At 36.2% G+C, this 15,703-nt stretch overlaps 2 protein-coding genes across 3 annotated transcripts in view; both read right to left on the bottom strand.

Annotated features, from left to right (window-relative positions):
- Nucleotides 1-2,143: 2,143 nt before the first annotated feature.
- LOC127156896 (E3 ubiquitin-protein ligase TRIM35) lies at nt 2,144-5,984 on the bottom strand. Of its 2 annotated transcripts, XM_051100035.1 has the most exons (7): nt 5,526-5,984; nt 5,348-5,443; nt 4,115-4,345; nt 3,997-4,019; nt 3,258-3,376; nt 3,067-3,155; nt 2,787-2,984 (listed from the first exon to the last, which is right to left on the bottom strand). In XM_051100035.1, the coding sequence occupies exons 1-7, from the start codon at nt 5,910-5,912 to the stop codon at nt 2,922-2,924; spliced, it is 1,008 nt and encodes a 335-aa protein (XP_050955992.1). In that variant the 5' UTR covers nt 5,913-5,984; the 3' UTR covers nt 2,787-2,921. The 2 variants fall into 2 exon arrangements, with proteins under 2 accessions (XP_050955991.1, XP_050955992.1); XM_051100034.1 differs by having other exon boundaries at nt 2,144-3,155.
- Nucleotides 5,985-6,837: 853 nt separating this feature from the next.
- LOC127157072 (cyclic nucleotide-gated cation channel beta-1-like) overlaps nt 6,838-15,703 on the bottom strand; it is a 29,976-nt gene continuing 21,110 nt past the window's right edge. Inside the window, 13 exon segments of the mRNA XM_051100302.1 lie at nt 6,838-8,486; nt 9,681-9,873; nt 10,486-10,632; nt 10,719-10,837; nt 10,990-11,073; nt 11,964-12,061; nt 12,619-12,778; nt 12,863-13,004; nt 13,306-13,428; nt 13,517-13,581; nt 13,679-13,765; nt 14,653-14,703; nt 14,799-15,007. Of these exon segments, the coding sequence (XP_050956259.1) occupies nt 8,307-8,486; nt 9,681-9,873; nt 10,486-10,632; nt 10,719-10,837; nt 10,990-11,073; nt 11,964-12,061; nt 12,619-12,778; nt 12,863-13,004; nt 13,306-13,428; nt 13,517-13,581; nt 13,679-13,765; nt 14,653-14,703; nt 14,799-15,007 (1,658 nt within the window). The 3' untranslated portion in view covers nt 6,838-8,306.

The following is a 15,703-nucleotide window of genomic DNA, read 5'->3' as shown; positions in this document are numbered from 1 at the left end:
ATACAGCAGGGACTATATCGTTCTGCGGAAGGAATTAATTTAGCCCTGTTTGCAGTGTCACGTTCTGCTCAAAGCTTTTTAAGTTTTTTTAAGTTACTTTGACCTTACTGTTTACACTAGTTACATGTTTTTTCCTCATGAAAATGAGGACTTTCCCCTAGCCATATTCTTATTGTACCATACACACCATAAAAACCTAATAAAATTTGATACTACACGTAAGCAAAATACTACAAATCATTACGGCCCTGCTTCTAGGGCATTTAGAGTAGATTCAACAATCTTTCAACTGATTCAGTTAAAAGACTTAATCATTAAGGTAGCTAACCCTGTTGGACAGAGGGTTTGCACTTAACTCACGATTTGTTCAGTTACCCGGATGCATGGCCATAATGGCCATACTCGGATGTAAACAATAGCATTAATTGCACGGTTATGTACTACTGAATATGTTGTTCCGCTAATTTATGTTGTTTAAACCATGGGAATAAAACGTGTAAAAGCTGTTAAATCATATAGAAAAGACTTAGTAAGCAGGAAAGGGCTCAATATTTTGACAAACTAAAGTTAATAGGTGGTAAAGATGTGTACAAGCTGTATAAGTTAAGACCAGTGGCGGCTACTGGTCTGTCAAATAGGGGAAGCTCATTTTCGGCCTACATCATAAAATTGTCTATTTATTTATTCACAAGAATGTGCCTTATTGTCATAAGTAAGTCACAATGCAAACAATCGTAAAAAAAAAAAAAAGCTTTAGTTTTATTATGCAAAATATGATGTATTTTTTCTTTTAGTCAGATGCTACTATACAGTATAAATATTTTGCAATTTAAATAAGGTTATTATGGAGATTTATTTATTTATTTATTTATAAAGTATTTTAATAGAAATATAAGGTTTCATTATGTTATGTTAAAATTTTTCAAGATTACTATATATATATATATATATATATATATATATACATTAATTTATAGTCATCCTCCATGTTAATATTTAATGTAGTAATCTATATATATAATCTATATATACAAGGAATGTGGTGTATAATTGTGTGAAATGTATGATGAAAATCAAGCAATTTCGCCAAGCAAATATAAAGACATAGGTTGCAGCAGTTTTTATTTCGACTGAACTTGAGAAATCCGCGATGGGACTGAGCGCGAATAGCTTCAGCGATTCCTTATAGTACAAAATCGCTGTCAGTCAAAAGGAGATGCAATCTTTCGACAGACCCTCCAATCATCACGCAGAAGCTCGGAGTCCAGGCCAGCCCACTCCTCATTTGCTCCTCATTCACCCCCAGAGACGCTGAGCGTCCGTGGGCGGGACATAATCGCAGCGTTTATCCAATGACCGTCTAGTTTCAAAGCACTGAAAAAAAACGTTCAAAGCAGCCGCATTGAAGTCAATGGACGCTGGGCTTCAACGGGGAAATGCACTGTGACGCTACGGGAATGTATGAGAAGTTAGATAGTTAGATATAGCAAGTCAGCCGACCTGCTATATCTAACTGATTCTGAACGAACTCGTCTTTGAGATGAACGTTTTCTAACGCATTTTTAGTCAATAAAATGTTAATACAATAGTACATAATTTGACCATTAATTTTGTGACATTATAGGGGAAGCTGAGCTTCCCTTGCAGTCTTAAAGAAATCGCCACTGGTTAAGACATAGCCTAATATTTCACCTACCTGACTGTAAATGATAAGAACAAACATGAATGTTTTCCAGGATTCTTGTCCTGGAAATCCTGGTCCAGTTTGGACAACCACAAATGCCTTTTGTTCCTCAGTTTTTTGCACTCTTCTCCTTGATTTGTTATAACTTTTGGCAGTCTATAGTGCTTTTAAATATATTTCCCAATCCGACCGATTAGTACAGCCCAAAAAAATTACAATAGTTGCTCATTTTAAGTAGAAATAATCAGCAAAATATGCTTGAGTTTCGTTCAGTTCAGTGGCATCATTTACCTTCAGTGCCTCCAATATGGCCGATTGATGACAAGTCATGGAAACACTTGTTTATGACCCAATTTTGAAAAAAAAAAAAAATATATATATATATATGAACCATTTAAACAAAGAAACATTTCAAATAATTAAAAGCATGTTTATTGATGGCAATGTAGAACAATTACCAAGACATCTCTCTTTTATAATGCAATTCTTTTTTTCTTTTTTTTTGGTAATAAAATCACAAATTAACTTTTGCTTAACAACTGAACTTTTTGCTTAACCCTTAACATTTACCAAAAATCTTTACAAACAAAGAGCCCATATAAATGACTGTAACACCAATGCCATTTTTTAAAAGCTTAAGCCAAGCTTACTAAACCACAACAATAACTCATAAAATGCAGCAAAAGCAAAAATATTAAGGCTGTCTTTTCTGTCAAACACAAGTATTGAAATGTTAATAAAACTAAATTTAGTAAATATAATGCGGTACTTCCACTCAAATTTAAATCTGCCTTGGTGAAGCAAAAAACAAACTAAATCACTGAGTGCAAAGGCACTTTAAATTTCTTCACTGAACATTTATGCAGGGAAATGGCACTTAGTATTAAAGAACAGATAGACCTTCTCAGTGAAAGAGAATATTATTCTCTTTATTTCTCCTCAGACTCAACCACAGGCAGAATACTAATACAGTATGAGCACTCATTGTAGAAGAACGGATAGACCTTCTCAGTGAAATTGTGTGTGAAGGTGTGATAGACGGTCTCACTCCGGAGATCTGAGAATGACAGCCGTCCTGCACTCAAGTCCAGGTTCACCCTTACTACTGTGGGTTTTGCAAACCCGTGTAGTGGGACACGTGATTCCAGAGGATCCGTAACACTAAGTATTTCCCTGTTGTACCCAATACACCAGACTCCACTGGGCAAGCCGTTGGTTCCTTTTCTTTGGACGGACTCTATGGCGACACCCACCATCCAGGACGTGTTCTCCTCCACGTCAACGTCCCAGGTGTGCGTCCCTGTGGAATATCCCACATAGCCCAGCACACACGGACAATCAGCAAATCTCTCAATGTTATTGAGACTTTTTTCATCAATCACCTGAGATTTATTGCGATTCCACACTGTGATCAGATCATCAGATAATGTGAGGTGAAAGTTGGCTGTGTTAGGGTCCAGAACCACTGGAGCTAAGAGAAAGAGTGTTCAAAAACAACATGAGTTGTAAAACTCAAAAAAGATTGTATTTTGTGTATTAACAAGTGTTTGAATTATCATATAGACTGACTTACTGTAACTGATAGATCGTCTGATTTTCTGGCAAACATTGTGCTTAAAGTTGCCCATATACTTTGCAACGTTAATGAGATCTCCTGGAGTCATGTCTGGATCCTCAGCTTCGCACTGGGCTCTGGAAAAATTATTTAGCAGTGAGATCTTATGCTTGATGTCAGTGCATTGTCAATAGTTGGTGTCATGACGAAAACGTACTTGTGGCAGCGTTTTCAAAAGACGCGAAATACGTACCACCATGTACATTTCATGGCACATTCGATGTGAAATGTCCACCGAGTGGTGCTAAAAGAGGGTTTGTTTTTTCTTCCAGAACAGATGAACGTACATATGGTACGTTTTATGTGATGTTGGTTTTGTACGTGTCACCACAAGTCTGACTTGAAATGTCCATCAAGTGGCGCTATAATGTTTTAAAATAACGTACCATCTGCACTACACCTAAAACTACCTGATAGTATGAATAAAAGCGTTTTTGCTTGGATTCGTACCGAAGGATTTCGCATCCTAAGTCTAATTCCATGCCAGCTGAGCTACAGATCAAGCTTGTTATGTTCGGAAAGCGAAACATATGGATCATAACTGTGTATAAAAACTCGCTGTTTTACCGCCTCTAGTGTTCATTTCTATTGAAAGTTGCAGTGATATGCACTTATTGGTACGTATTTTGCATCTTGTGAAAAAGTTCCCACAGGTATGTTTTCATCAAGAGAAAAGGTAGGAAGAAACCCTGCTTACCTCAGCAATGTGTTCTTGAAGTTCTATTGAAAATGTAGGAAATAGGAACAGATTATTTTTTTTAGCCATTTTTAAACTCGCTTCAATAAAACAGAAGATGACAAAACAAAGAGCTAACCTGAATTATTCTGATGTCCCCACTATCTAACTCCTTTTCCAGGTTTTTAATAGTGGCTGTGAGCGTGTGGATTTCTTCACCGATTATCTCATTTTTATTTTTCAGACTTTCCAGTTTCTTCTCCTTTTCCAGTTTTAGCTCATTAAACATGGCCTTTTCTTCATCATCCAAAAGCTGGTGAAGATGCTTAAACCCAGCCTTGATTTGATTTTTCAAATGAGGAGGATCACCCTGAAAGGATTCAGAATAAAACACCAAAAAATACAGGTTACATTAACAATAACAATTATTATGTACTAAATTGACTATACTGAAGGTGCACCAACAAATTTTTTATTTTTTATTATTATTTTTTTATAATGTTATGTTTAGGGGTGGGGTTCAGGGATTACTTTTTAAAAACAAAAAACGTATGCTTGTAATACGAGTTACATTGTATGAATAAAGGGTTCGCTCTTACATCACGGTTTGGTCAGGTACCTGGACGCGTGGCTAATTTATGCTGTCTAAACCATGCAGGAAAGGGCACAATATTTTGACAAACAAAAGTTAATAGGTGGTAAAGATATGCAGAGCAGTTTTAATTAAGATATTAGCCTAATATTTCACCCACCTGACCGGAAATTATAAGAACAAATGCAAATATTGTCAAGATTCTTGCCCTGGAAATCCTGGTTCAGTTTGGCCAACCACAAACGCTTTTTGTTCCTCAGTTTTTTTTGCACTCTTCTCTTTGATTTATAAGGTTTGGCAGTCTATAGCACTCCAAATGATTTTCCCGGTCCGACCGATTAGCACAGCCCAAAACATGACAATAATTAACCATTTTCAGCAGCAATAATCAGCCAAATTTGCAAGTTCGTTAGGTTCAGTGGCACTGTTTACATTCTGTGCCGCCAATATGGCCATTTGATGACACGTCGTGAAAACAAAATCACTACCTCAAAATAATTTAAAAAAAAAACATTTCCGTTTTCCTGTGAGACTGGGTTGCTTTGGAGTTTTATTTGGATGGTCATGTGATCTAAACATGGCCCCACCTGAGAGCTCTTAAAGTTCTGTCACATTTACCTCATTTTCCCAGGTAAAACCATAGATACATACAGATAATTACGTATATACATATCTATGGGTAAAAGCAAGTCATATTAATAGTAATAACATTAATAGTAATATTAATTAATAATCCACACGACTGGGAATGTGTGTCTGGGAATTTGTGAAACTTCTTACATTTATCTTAAGTCCCACAGATTCACACTCAAGATCGGCTTGGTGCATGAGCTCCATCTTTTTCTTCAAGAGACCAAGTTTTGTCCGCAGAATTCCCTAAAAATGTAACACATTTGTTTGTTAGAATATTTAATATTCACAAGTTGACCTAACATCATTGAAATGTTCTACACCATACCTTATGTTCCTCAGCGACCTCTTGAACTGGACGGTATGTGTGATTTCTGTGCTCCTCAGATTGTTTACAAATCTCACACAGTAACTGCTCATCATCACAACACACCAGAGTCCGTTTCTCCTGGTGAAATTCACACAGCTCCTCTAAACGCCGTTTGCGATGCTGGAATGCTTGACATAAGTTTTCAAGAGCCAAGTTAAGGGAAGGGGTGTTAGCACATATTTTTCTGCACATTGGACACCGTCTCGAGTCATTGACACTCCAGCACTGGTCAATACAGGCTCTGCAGAAACTGTGGCCGCACAGAAGCACCACAGGATAATTGAAAACATCACGACAAACAGGACACAAAAAGTCTATATCGCGAAACGGACGTTTTAACGCCATTTCTCGCAACGCCTCGTTACTTACGACGTAAAGTTACGTACAAACAGCGACATATGATTCTTTCGAGTCGAATGTTTTCAATGAGTTGAGTCTAATTGATTCATTCACGAATTGTTATGATTCGTGAACCAAGGAAAGAGCATTTGAAATAGTACCAGACATGTTTTAAAATAAAACACAGTGGAAATACAGTTGTAAGCCAGTTTATTAGCACATATATAAGATAGGTTTTAATAAATAGCATTTTTATTCAAACAGCTTAAAGATTAAATGAATAATTTTCTTGTTTTTCAAGTAAAATGCAAATTCAGTTCCTAATGAAATAGTTTTTATTAGCTAATTATTAACTTACTTATTAGCAAACACACCAGGGACATATAATGACAAAATAAAATATAGATATAATAATATATGCCTATTAAGGCTTTTTGCGCTAGTATATCACGAACTACGTGATGATGCAATTTCATCCCGAGATGAACGAATCACATCCGGTGTTCACTGTTCAGTTTGTTCGCTGAGACTTTGTAGTCTTTACATTATTAGAGACATGGAGACTGAATGTGCATTCTGTAACCTAAAAGAATAATACAGAGAAATATATATACACCTTATTTTTGCTGTAATAGTGGGTGGGGCCATTTGTAAATGTTATGGGTCTGGCTTCCGGTCTCATCAGTGTCCATCTATTTTTAGCTTTCAAAACAGCTGCTTTTGCTGCTTGATATTGCAAATTGGTGTTTAGTACCATGTAATTTAATGTATTATCTTAATTAGGAGCACACTGGTTTGTAGTTCACAGTTTTACCGTTTACTGCACTTTATTATTCTCAAAGTCTCCTCCATAAGCTTACTTCCGCGTTGAAGAATAAGGTAGATAGAAATATAAACACAAAATGAAATACTCGGCTAACTAGTTCAGATATATTTTTATTGTAATGTTATAAGAGTTTGTAACAAAAAATGATTTATAATGTTATTGTTTTGATGCTACTATTGTTGTAAAATTAATACACTGTGTATGTATATTTCTGTGGAAAAGGGAGAAGAGGGAAAAAACAGAAAAAAATCGGAAGAACAGAAAAGCATTGTACAGTGGAGCATCAATGATGAGTAGACATGCAATAATTTACTTTAATTCTGTGACAGTTTCACACTAGCCATGTCATTTCAAATCACTAAAAACAAAGCACTGACCTAGAATATTATTATTATTTACAGTTATTTGAATTATTTACAATTACGTCACACAGACCATAAAACATTTCAGCTCCTCAGAATCTACTAAACACATACTAAATATTCTGCAACATTAATATAATACAATAATAAACAGTATTAGCAATTAACAACATTTGCACAAGTAAATAATACTCATAAATAAAGCTTGTACATAATACAAGCTAGCTGCTAACTCAAAAGTATATTTTCCATTTTACATGTGATTGTCCAACAAGCATAACTAACTTCCCAGTGTTTGATGCACACTTATATATCAAGGAAAACAAGAAAACACAATTAAAAACAAGTCATTAGAGAAGCTTTATATATAAAAAAAAGGCAAATTTCATTTTCCTTCTGCCCATCTGTTCTTGGTTTTTAAAAGCTGTTAATGGGAGCTTTCCACACTTTCAAAAAAAAAGGAATAAAATCACTTGCATTTCACACACTGACACTATGTTGCACAGAAAAACTAACCGATCTGAAAGAATAAACGTTACAGACTAATTGTGCATATCATATTAATGTAACATCTTTAGTTTAGACCTAGTGTGTTTCAAACAGGCCACACAGCTGAAAAAGCACTGCGTTTTAAGTGTACTGTCAGGACACTGGAATATACTTTGTAAAACTGGGATGAAATGCTACATAATGCTAAAAATATATGAGCTCATTTAGCAGTGAGCACTGATGGTGTGAACAGTGCTTAACAGTGTTTAGAGTTTATTAAGGCACTTATCTCTGGGATATCTGAAGCAAACGAGATTTCAGGTCTATTTTAATGCAATGGCTCTTCTTTAGGGATGTAACTGATGTATGTACAGTAGAATGAAATAATCTTATTAGTTGACTATTTCTGTAATTCACTACAGTATTTTAGAATCTGACCAAAGCTAAAAGCATCCAGAAATTCTGGGTAAACCTTACAGCTAGTTATGGTAGTATGATATGCTTACTGATGTATGAGAAGTTATATTCTGTATCATTAGTATACAATCTGAAAGAGAAAACTAAGTGAGAAGACATTTTATGCATTCCTGAGTTCACTGATTGTACAACCCGTTTTAGGAGCAAAACACTGAGCACAATAGTGTCCTGCAAATTATTTTGTTGGTCTCAGCTGTCTGGGTTTTTTTTCATAGCTGCTTTATTTGCCGCTGAATTACTTTCTTGCTATTTGGTTTCCTCCTCTGCTGGGCCCTCTTCAGCAAATACATTCCCGTCTCCAGTGCCAGTAGGGGTCGTGGGGATTTGCATTGAACTGTCTGATATCTGAGACAGAGTGTCTGCGTCTTGATCTGAGAGCGGTTCGTGGACTGGTGAGTTGAGTGCCGCAGAAGAAGAGATGGAGTTCTACATAAGAGAAGTGAAAGAAATATGTTTGATAAATACACATGTATTTAATATATTATTATTTTTTAACTTTATATATTGTATATGTAATTATATACAATTGAGGTCGAAAATTTACATACACCCTGCAGAATTTGAAAAAGGTTAATTATTTTACCAAAATAAGAGGGATCATACAAAATGCGTATTATTTTTTATTTAGTACTGACCTGAATAAAATATAAAAGACGTTTCCATATAGCCCACAAGAGAAAATAATAGTTGAATTTATAAAAATGACCCCGTTCAAAAGTTTACACACGCTTGATTCTTAATACTGTGTTGTTACCTGAATGATCCACAGCTGTTTTTGTTTGCTTGTTTGTTTGTTTGTTTGATTATTGATAGTTATTGATAAGTCCTTTGTTTGTCCTGAACAGTTTAACTGCCCACTGTTCTTCAGAAAAATCCTTCGGTCCCTCAAATTCTTTGGTTTTTCAGCATTTTTGTGTATTTGAACTCTTTCCAACAATGACTTTGATTTTGCGATCCATCTTTTCACACTGAGGACAACTGAGGGACTCATATTATTTATGAGCGACTATTACAGAAGGTTCAAACGCTCACTGATGCTTCAGAAGGAAAACATGATGCATTAAGAGCCGGGGGTGAAAAGTTTTGAACAGAATAAAGATGAGAACATTAGTACAGCCCTTCAGAAGCTACAGAAGATACTTACATGTGTCTCAGAAGACAAAATAAGTTAAATGTACCCTAATCTTCAAATTCCAAAAGTTTTCACCTCCCGGCTTTTAATGCATTGCGTGTCCTTCTGGAGCATCAGCGAGTGTTTGCACTTTGCTCTGTAATAGTTGCATATGAGTCCCTCCGTTGTCCTCAGTGAGAAAAGATGTATCGCAAAATCATACAGTCATTGTTGGAAAGGGTTCAAATACACAAAAATGCTGAAAAACCAAAGAATTTGTGAGACCTGAAGGATTTTTCTGAAGAACAGCAGACAGTGGATCATTCAGGTAACAACACAGTATTAAGAATCAAGTGTATGTAAACCTTTGAACAGGGTCATTTTAATAAATTATTATTTTCTCTTGTGGACTAGGTCAATACTAAATAAAAAATAACATACATTTTGTAGATTCTGCAAGGTGTATGTAAACTTTTGATCTCAACGGTATATAAATTGAAGGTATTTACCTGCAAAGAGACACTCGATCTGTTGGTCCTGTCCTTAAGTTTGGACCATGTTCCTTTCATTCCTGATTTCTCTGTCATCTCCAGCGCCGCTTTTAACAGTTTGGGTGTCTCGGCACGAGGAGGAATTATCGGAATGGGCTCCTTTTCTTCCTCTTTCTTCTCAGCAGGCTTTTTATCCTTATTCACCATTTTCCTTAAAGAGACAGTTCACCCAAAAATGAAAATTATGGCATTAATTTTTCCCCCTCATGTCGTTCCAAACCTGTTAGACCTGCGTTCATCTTCGGAACACAAACAAAGATAATTTTGATGAAATCCGAGCGCTTTCTGATCACCCATAGACAGCAACACAACTGACACGTTCAAGGACCAGAAAGGTAGTAAGGACATCATTAAAATAGTCCATGTGACATCAGTGGTTCAACCTTAATCTTATGAAGCTACGAGAACTTTTTGTGTGCAAAGAAAACAAAAATAATGACTTTATTTAACAATTTGTTCTCTTCCGTGTCTTTGATGTGCATTCAGAAAGGGTCAGAAAGCCGTCGGATTTCATCAAAAATATCTTAATTTGTGTTCTGAAGAACAACAAAGGTCTTACGGGTTTGGAACGACATGAGGGTGAGTAATTAATGACAGAATTTTCATTTTTGGGTGAACTATCCCTTTAGGGTAAACATATTACACATTATTTGAACAAAAGCTTAGGCTGGAAATGACCTTATGAAATACTTCTGAAATATCGTTGAAAAATGAAAGGAAAATCTTCATGGCTCATTATTTTTCGTCTAGTGGCTACACTTACCTTGCTTTCTTGCGCAGCAGTTTCTGAGACTCTGGATAGTGCACCATGATCTCATTCAGGTCTTTTTTGGTCAGGATGAGGAGGTTAGCAAAACCACGTGCTACAACATTAGCCGTCCGCCGGTTTCCTCCGCCCACAGCAAGCAAGCTTTATTGGAGAAGAAGACATGAACTAAGAGCAAATTTGACAATGACTGATTTTATACTGACAAAACTAAATATAGCAGACCTTACCTGACCTCTCCAAACACAGCTCCTGCTTTCAGGGTCACAAACACTGTCTTTCCATCAGGACCACCAACAACCTGGACTTCTCCTGCCTTTATAATGTACATCTCACGGCCCACTTCATCCTGTAATATACATAAAAAAGGTTCACATGAGAGATATATACATATAGTTATATGTATGCCTTTACTGCAATAGCAAAATGATTTGTCTGCACAAATACAAGTACATCTGAAGGTCTGTTATGCAGGCTAAACATTTTTTTTATGATCCTTGCCTTCTTGCAGACATAGTCTCCTGGAAGGTACACCACTGATCGGAGCCTCTTCAGCATGTCAAAGATCATCTGTCTATCACAGCCCTGTGAAAAACAAATTTTGCAGGGAAAAAAGAAGCAGATAAGGAATACAACAAAGTCAAGGCAGGTTAAAGGCACAATATGTAAGATTTTTTCATTAAAATATCCAAAAACCACTAGAACAGTGTTATATATTTTGCTGACTTGTGTATTTACATTATCCCAAATGTTTCGAAGAATGTTTAAATCCAGGGAAATAAGTAATTTTAACTAGTGTAATGGACTGTGTCATTGTGTCGCCTCCTAATGACGTCATACACCCTCAATTTTTTATTTTGTAAAAAACATTGAAACACTAACGACACTTTAATATGTGACCTTTATAAGTCTGTAATACATTAGCTCATCCATGGACATGATTTCTGCCCGAGTCCCAACGGATTGCATCGGCTGTGGAGATGAAGACAACAACTCCTATGATTCCACAATCAAACATGTCGTCACGAAACTACGAAACTTACGTTGTTTGTTTTGAATATGTACCTTCTAGTGGCAAAAACTTACATATTGTGCCTTTAAAAAATTGTTCCAGAAAAACAAAGTGGTTATCCTAACACACTTAAAATAGTGAAAAAAAGGACATGCACTTCAGTGATTTAAAAGTTGAAATGTAAAGTTTTATGCACTTTATTATTTATCTAATTGTTTATTTGTTCTTATAAATTCTTATATTTATTCTACAAATATATACATTTTAACACCAGCTAAGGCAAATAGTTTGCACAATTAAATTGATAAAATATTATTAAATGTATAATTTATATATATTTATGTTTATATTACGTTATATTTAATTATTACATTATTTTACATAATTATTTATTTAAATACATTTATTAGAATTTTACTGTATTTATTGGAATTTATGCAGAATTGTACGTTTTAGCACTTGCCTGGAAGAGTGGCACTTTACTGATAATGTTGTAGCTGACATCCACTGCTATATCCAGTCTCATCTTGTCGGGTAGTTGATCTAGTAACTCTTGTTCATCTGCATGAAACCACAAAATGTCCATTTTAAAGGGATTGTTCACTCAGAAATGAAAATTTTGTCAGTAATTACTCACCCTCATGCCGTTTCAAACCGTAAGACCTTTGTTCCACTTCAAAACACAAATGAAGATATTTTTTATTAAATCCGAGAGCTTTCTGACCCTACATAGTCAGCAACGGACCTACCACGCTCAAGGCCCAGAAAGGTAGCAAGGACTTAAAATAGTCCATGTGACATCAGTGGTTCTACCTTACCAGGTAATTTTATGAAGCTTTTTGTGGACAAAGAAAACAATAATAATGACTTTATTCAACCATGTTGCTGTCTATGCAAGGTCAGAAACCTCTCTGATTTCATAAAAAATATCTTAATTTGTGTTCTGAAGATGAACAAAGGTCTCACGGTTTAAAAAGACATGAGGGTGAGAAATTATTTTCAGTTTATTGCCAGAATTTTCAGTTTTGGGTGAACTACCCCTTTTAAGTTATTGAATGGCCATTATGAATAAATGTCAGTAATGTATTTTGGTGGTAATGTCTGTCTTACAGTCTTACCCAGCATGCCTTGGGACTGCCATGTGTAGCTGTACCAGGTTTTCACTCTGTTCTGCACATCTTTAGGGATGCGATAGGAGGCCATGTACTTCACCGTGTTATCCACGCAGGCACGATAGTTTGTCTGAGCCGCAGTAGCTGCACCAACAACGTCTCTCATCTGATACAACACAAGCCTCGATTAATGATATTTAAACACTACAGAAAGCCAGTCAGCTGATGCCTTTTATGATAATAGCCCTACCTGACCAATCATGATGGAGAACACAAACACTCCAATAAAGTAATTGATGAGCTGAAACACAATCTCAAAAAGTGTTGTGGGTTCTGGCAGGCCACCAATGGTCAGCAAAGTTTTCACAGCAAAATAGTAGCAGCGAAAATAACTGAAAAAGTCAAAAGTGAACATAAACAAAATAGTCATATCTCAAAATATAAACTTTGAATACAATATGCTTAAAGATTAAGGAAAAGAAAAATACTATGCATCAACATGTTCATAAACGAACACATTAACATAAGCCCGCCTACATTTACATATTAATTACATTATGTTGGTGCATCAATCTCAGTCAATCATAACAGGTCATTCTTAAAGGTACAGGAGCAAAACATATGAAATTGTTTTGGTACAGAAAACCCTGATTTGATGAAAATAAAAGCTAATAACAGAATGCATCCACAAACCTATTTCCTGTTCCATCATAGGTCCATTCTGAGAAACCCAGACCTTCAAATGAAGAGCCCCAGTAGTACAGACAGGCATTGCAGTGGACGGCATACAGCAGGTAGGTGGTGGTTCGAATAACTCTGAGAAACAAAATTAGAGATACGAACACTTCAGTTCAAATGTTAAACAAATTTTCAATAGAAATGTTTATAGAGACTAACAACTAACCTGTAAACGTAAGCGTTGGTCAGTATAGCTTCCAGACGCTTGTTGAACTCAAAGAAAGACATAAACTGCACAAATGAAGGACACATTAAAGAATTAGTTAAGAATGTTCATCATGAAGTGATCTTCCTAAAGCCAAGTTAGATGGTCAGAGATGCAGCTTGCCTTTAGGATCCTGGGTAAGCGAAGAAGTGGATTAATCCCTGTTTTGAAGTAAAGAAGCTCCAGAGGAAGTAGACTGACCACATCCAGCTGCAACACAGGAAATGAAACTCTAAGATTACAGAATGTTTCCAGTACCTCAGAGCATCAAATTTAGTCAGTCTGAAAAAAGTCTGTATTTAAAGAGGTCATCGGATGTCCATTTTCCACTAGTTGATATGATTCTTTAGGGTCTTAATGAAAAGTCTGTAACATACTTAAAATTTCTCAATGGTACTGTAAAAACACCCTTTTTACCTCAGCTCACAGCAACCCGTTTTGTTGCATGTCTCTTTAAATGCTAATGAGCTCTGCTCACCCCGCCCCTCTCTTCTGTGGGGCTACAAGCCATCCTGTTTACTTTAGCCACATTTAGCCACGAAACTTGCTAACTAGCACATTATTAGGAAAGCACATTATTATATTCACTTCTGCTGTAGGTGAAGCTGGATCACGAATGATTCGTGCGAACATAGACGCATTTAGGTAGATCAGAGAGCGTATTCCCTTCAAAAACAAAAGTAACGTTAATCCTCTGCGTCTTCAGCGGCTCAGATGTTGGGAGTAAATAACGACTGCTATGATCATTATTACATCCAACAACAAAACACCTCAATCGCTTAAGAGCCATTTTTGTCAGCAATGGTGGACTGTTACAGCTCACTCAGGGCGGATGTAAGGTAAGACGGTCATGTCAATCAATCAATCGTGGGAGCAGCCTTGGTTGGTGTGATGTCACACAGACAAGAAGCTAAGAATGGCCTGATTTGAAGAAGGGAATATCATTTAAAGGGATTAAATAAAACCACTGGGTGGATTTTTATCATTATAGGGTGGTTGTGTACACACACTTCCAACACACATTTATGTTCAAACAGCATGTAAAAGTGAGTTTTGCATCCAATGACCCCTTTAATGAAATGTTAATGTCTTACTACCTTGAATCGTACAGCTTTGATGTAATTATCTCTCATCTCTTTCTTGCCGGACTAGAAACAAACAGTTTTTTAAAACACCAGGTGAAAAACACCAAAGATTTATTTTACTTCACATATTCTAACATTTTGCGCTTGTCTATATTTACCACAATGTCTCCATGATACACAAACTGCAGTCGGGGTTGAAAGGCCAGGATGTCCAGTATGTAGACGGCATCACATAAGTAGTCAATCAACAGCCACACATGAATGTTATCTGGTGTTTGATAAGGAAATGCCCAACGCACAGGAATCATCCACGCATTCCAATTAAATGCCAAAGACACACAAAGCAGCCAAAGTACATAGATCAGATCTGCAGAGAATACAGAGAAATAGAAGATTTCAGTTTAGTTTTATGGAAAATAAATTTGCACCAAAATGTTTATTTAATGTTTTTGAGGAAAACATTACAGGATTTTTCACCATATAGTGGACTTCATTGGGGATCAATGGGTTGAAGGGCTCTACATGATCCCAGCTGAGGAATAAGTGTCTTAGCTAGCGAAGCAATCATTTATTTTCTAAAAAAAAATTATATACTTTTTAACCACAAATGCTCATCTTGCACTAGCTCGACCTCGCACATTAAGTAGTCACATTGGAAAGGTCACGCGTGATGTAGGCAGAAGTACCGACCCAGTGTTTACAAAGCGAACATGCAAAGAAAGTTAAACGGCCTTTACAAAAAAAGGTAAAACAATGATGTTGGACTATTTTAAGTTGGAGGAGAAAATGAGACTGACTTTTTCACCGTACCTTTTTGAACCAAAGTACACAGATGAAGAACTAACCACGCGTGACCTTTCCAACGTGATTATGAAATGCGTGAAGTTGTAGACGCGCATTGCAGAGCTAGTACAAGATGTGTATTTGTGGTTAGAAAGTATATAAATTAAACTTTTTTTTTTTTAGAAAATAACAGATCGTTTCACTAAATAAGACCCTTATTCCTCGGCTGGAATCGTGTAGAGCCCTTTGAACCCCCACTGAGACCTTCAACCCATTGGCT

Source organism: Labeo rohita, chromosome 25 (assembly GCF_022985175.1).
Source record: "Labeo rohita strain BAU-BD-2019 chromosome 25, IGBB_LRoh.1.0, whole genome shotgun sequence".
NCBI classification, from domain to species: domain Eukaryota; kingdom Metazoa; phylum Chordata; class Actinopteri; order Cypriniformes; family Cyprinidae; genus Labeo; species Labeo rohita.
This window is presented reverse-complemented; position numbering and strand designations above follow the sequence as displayed.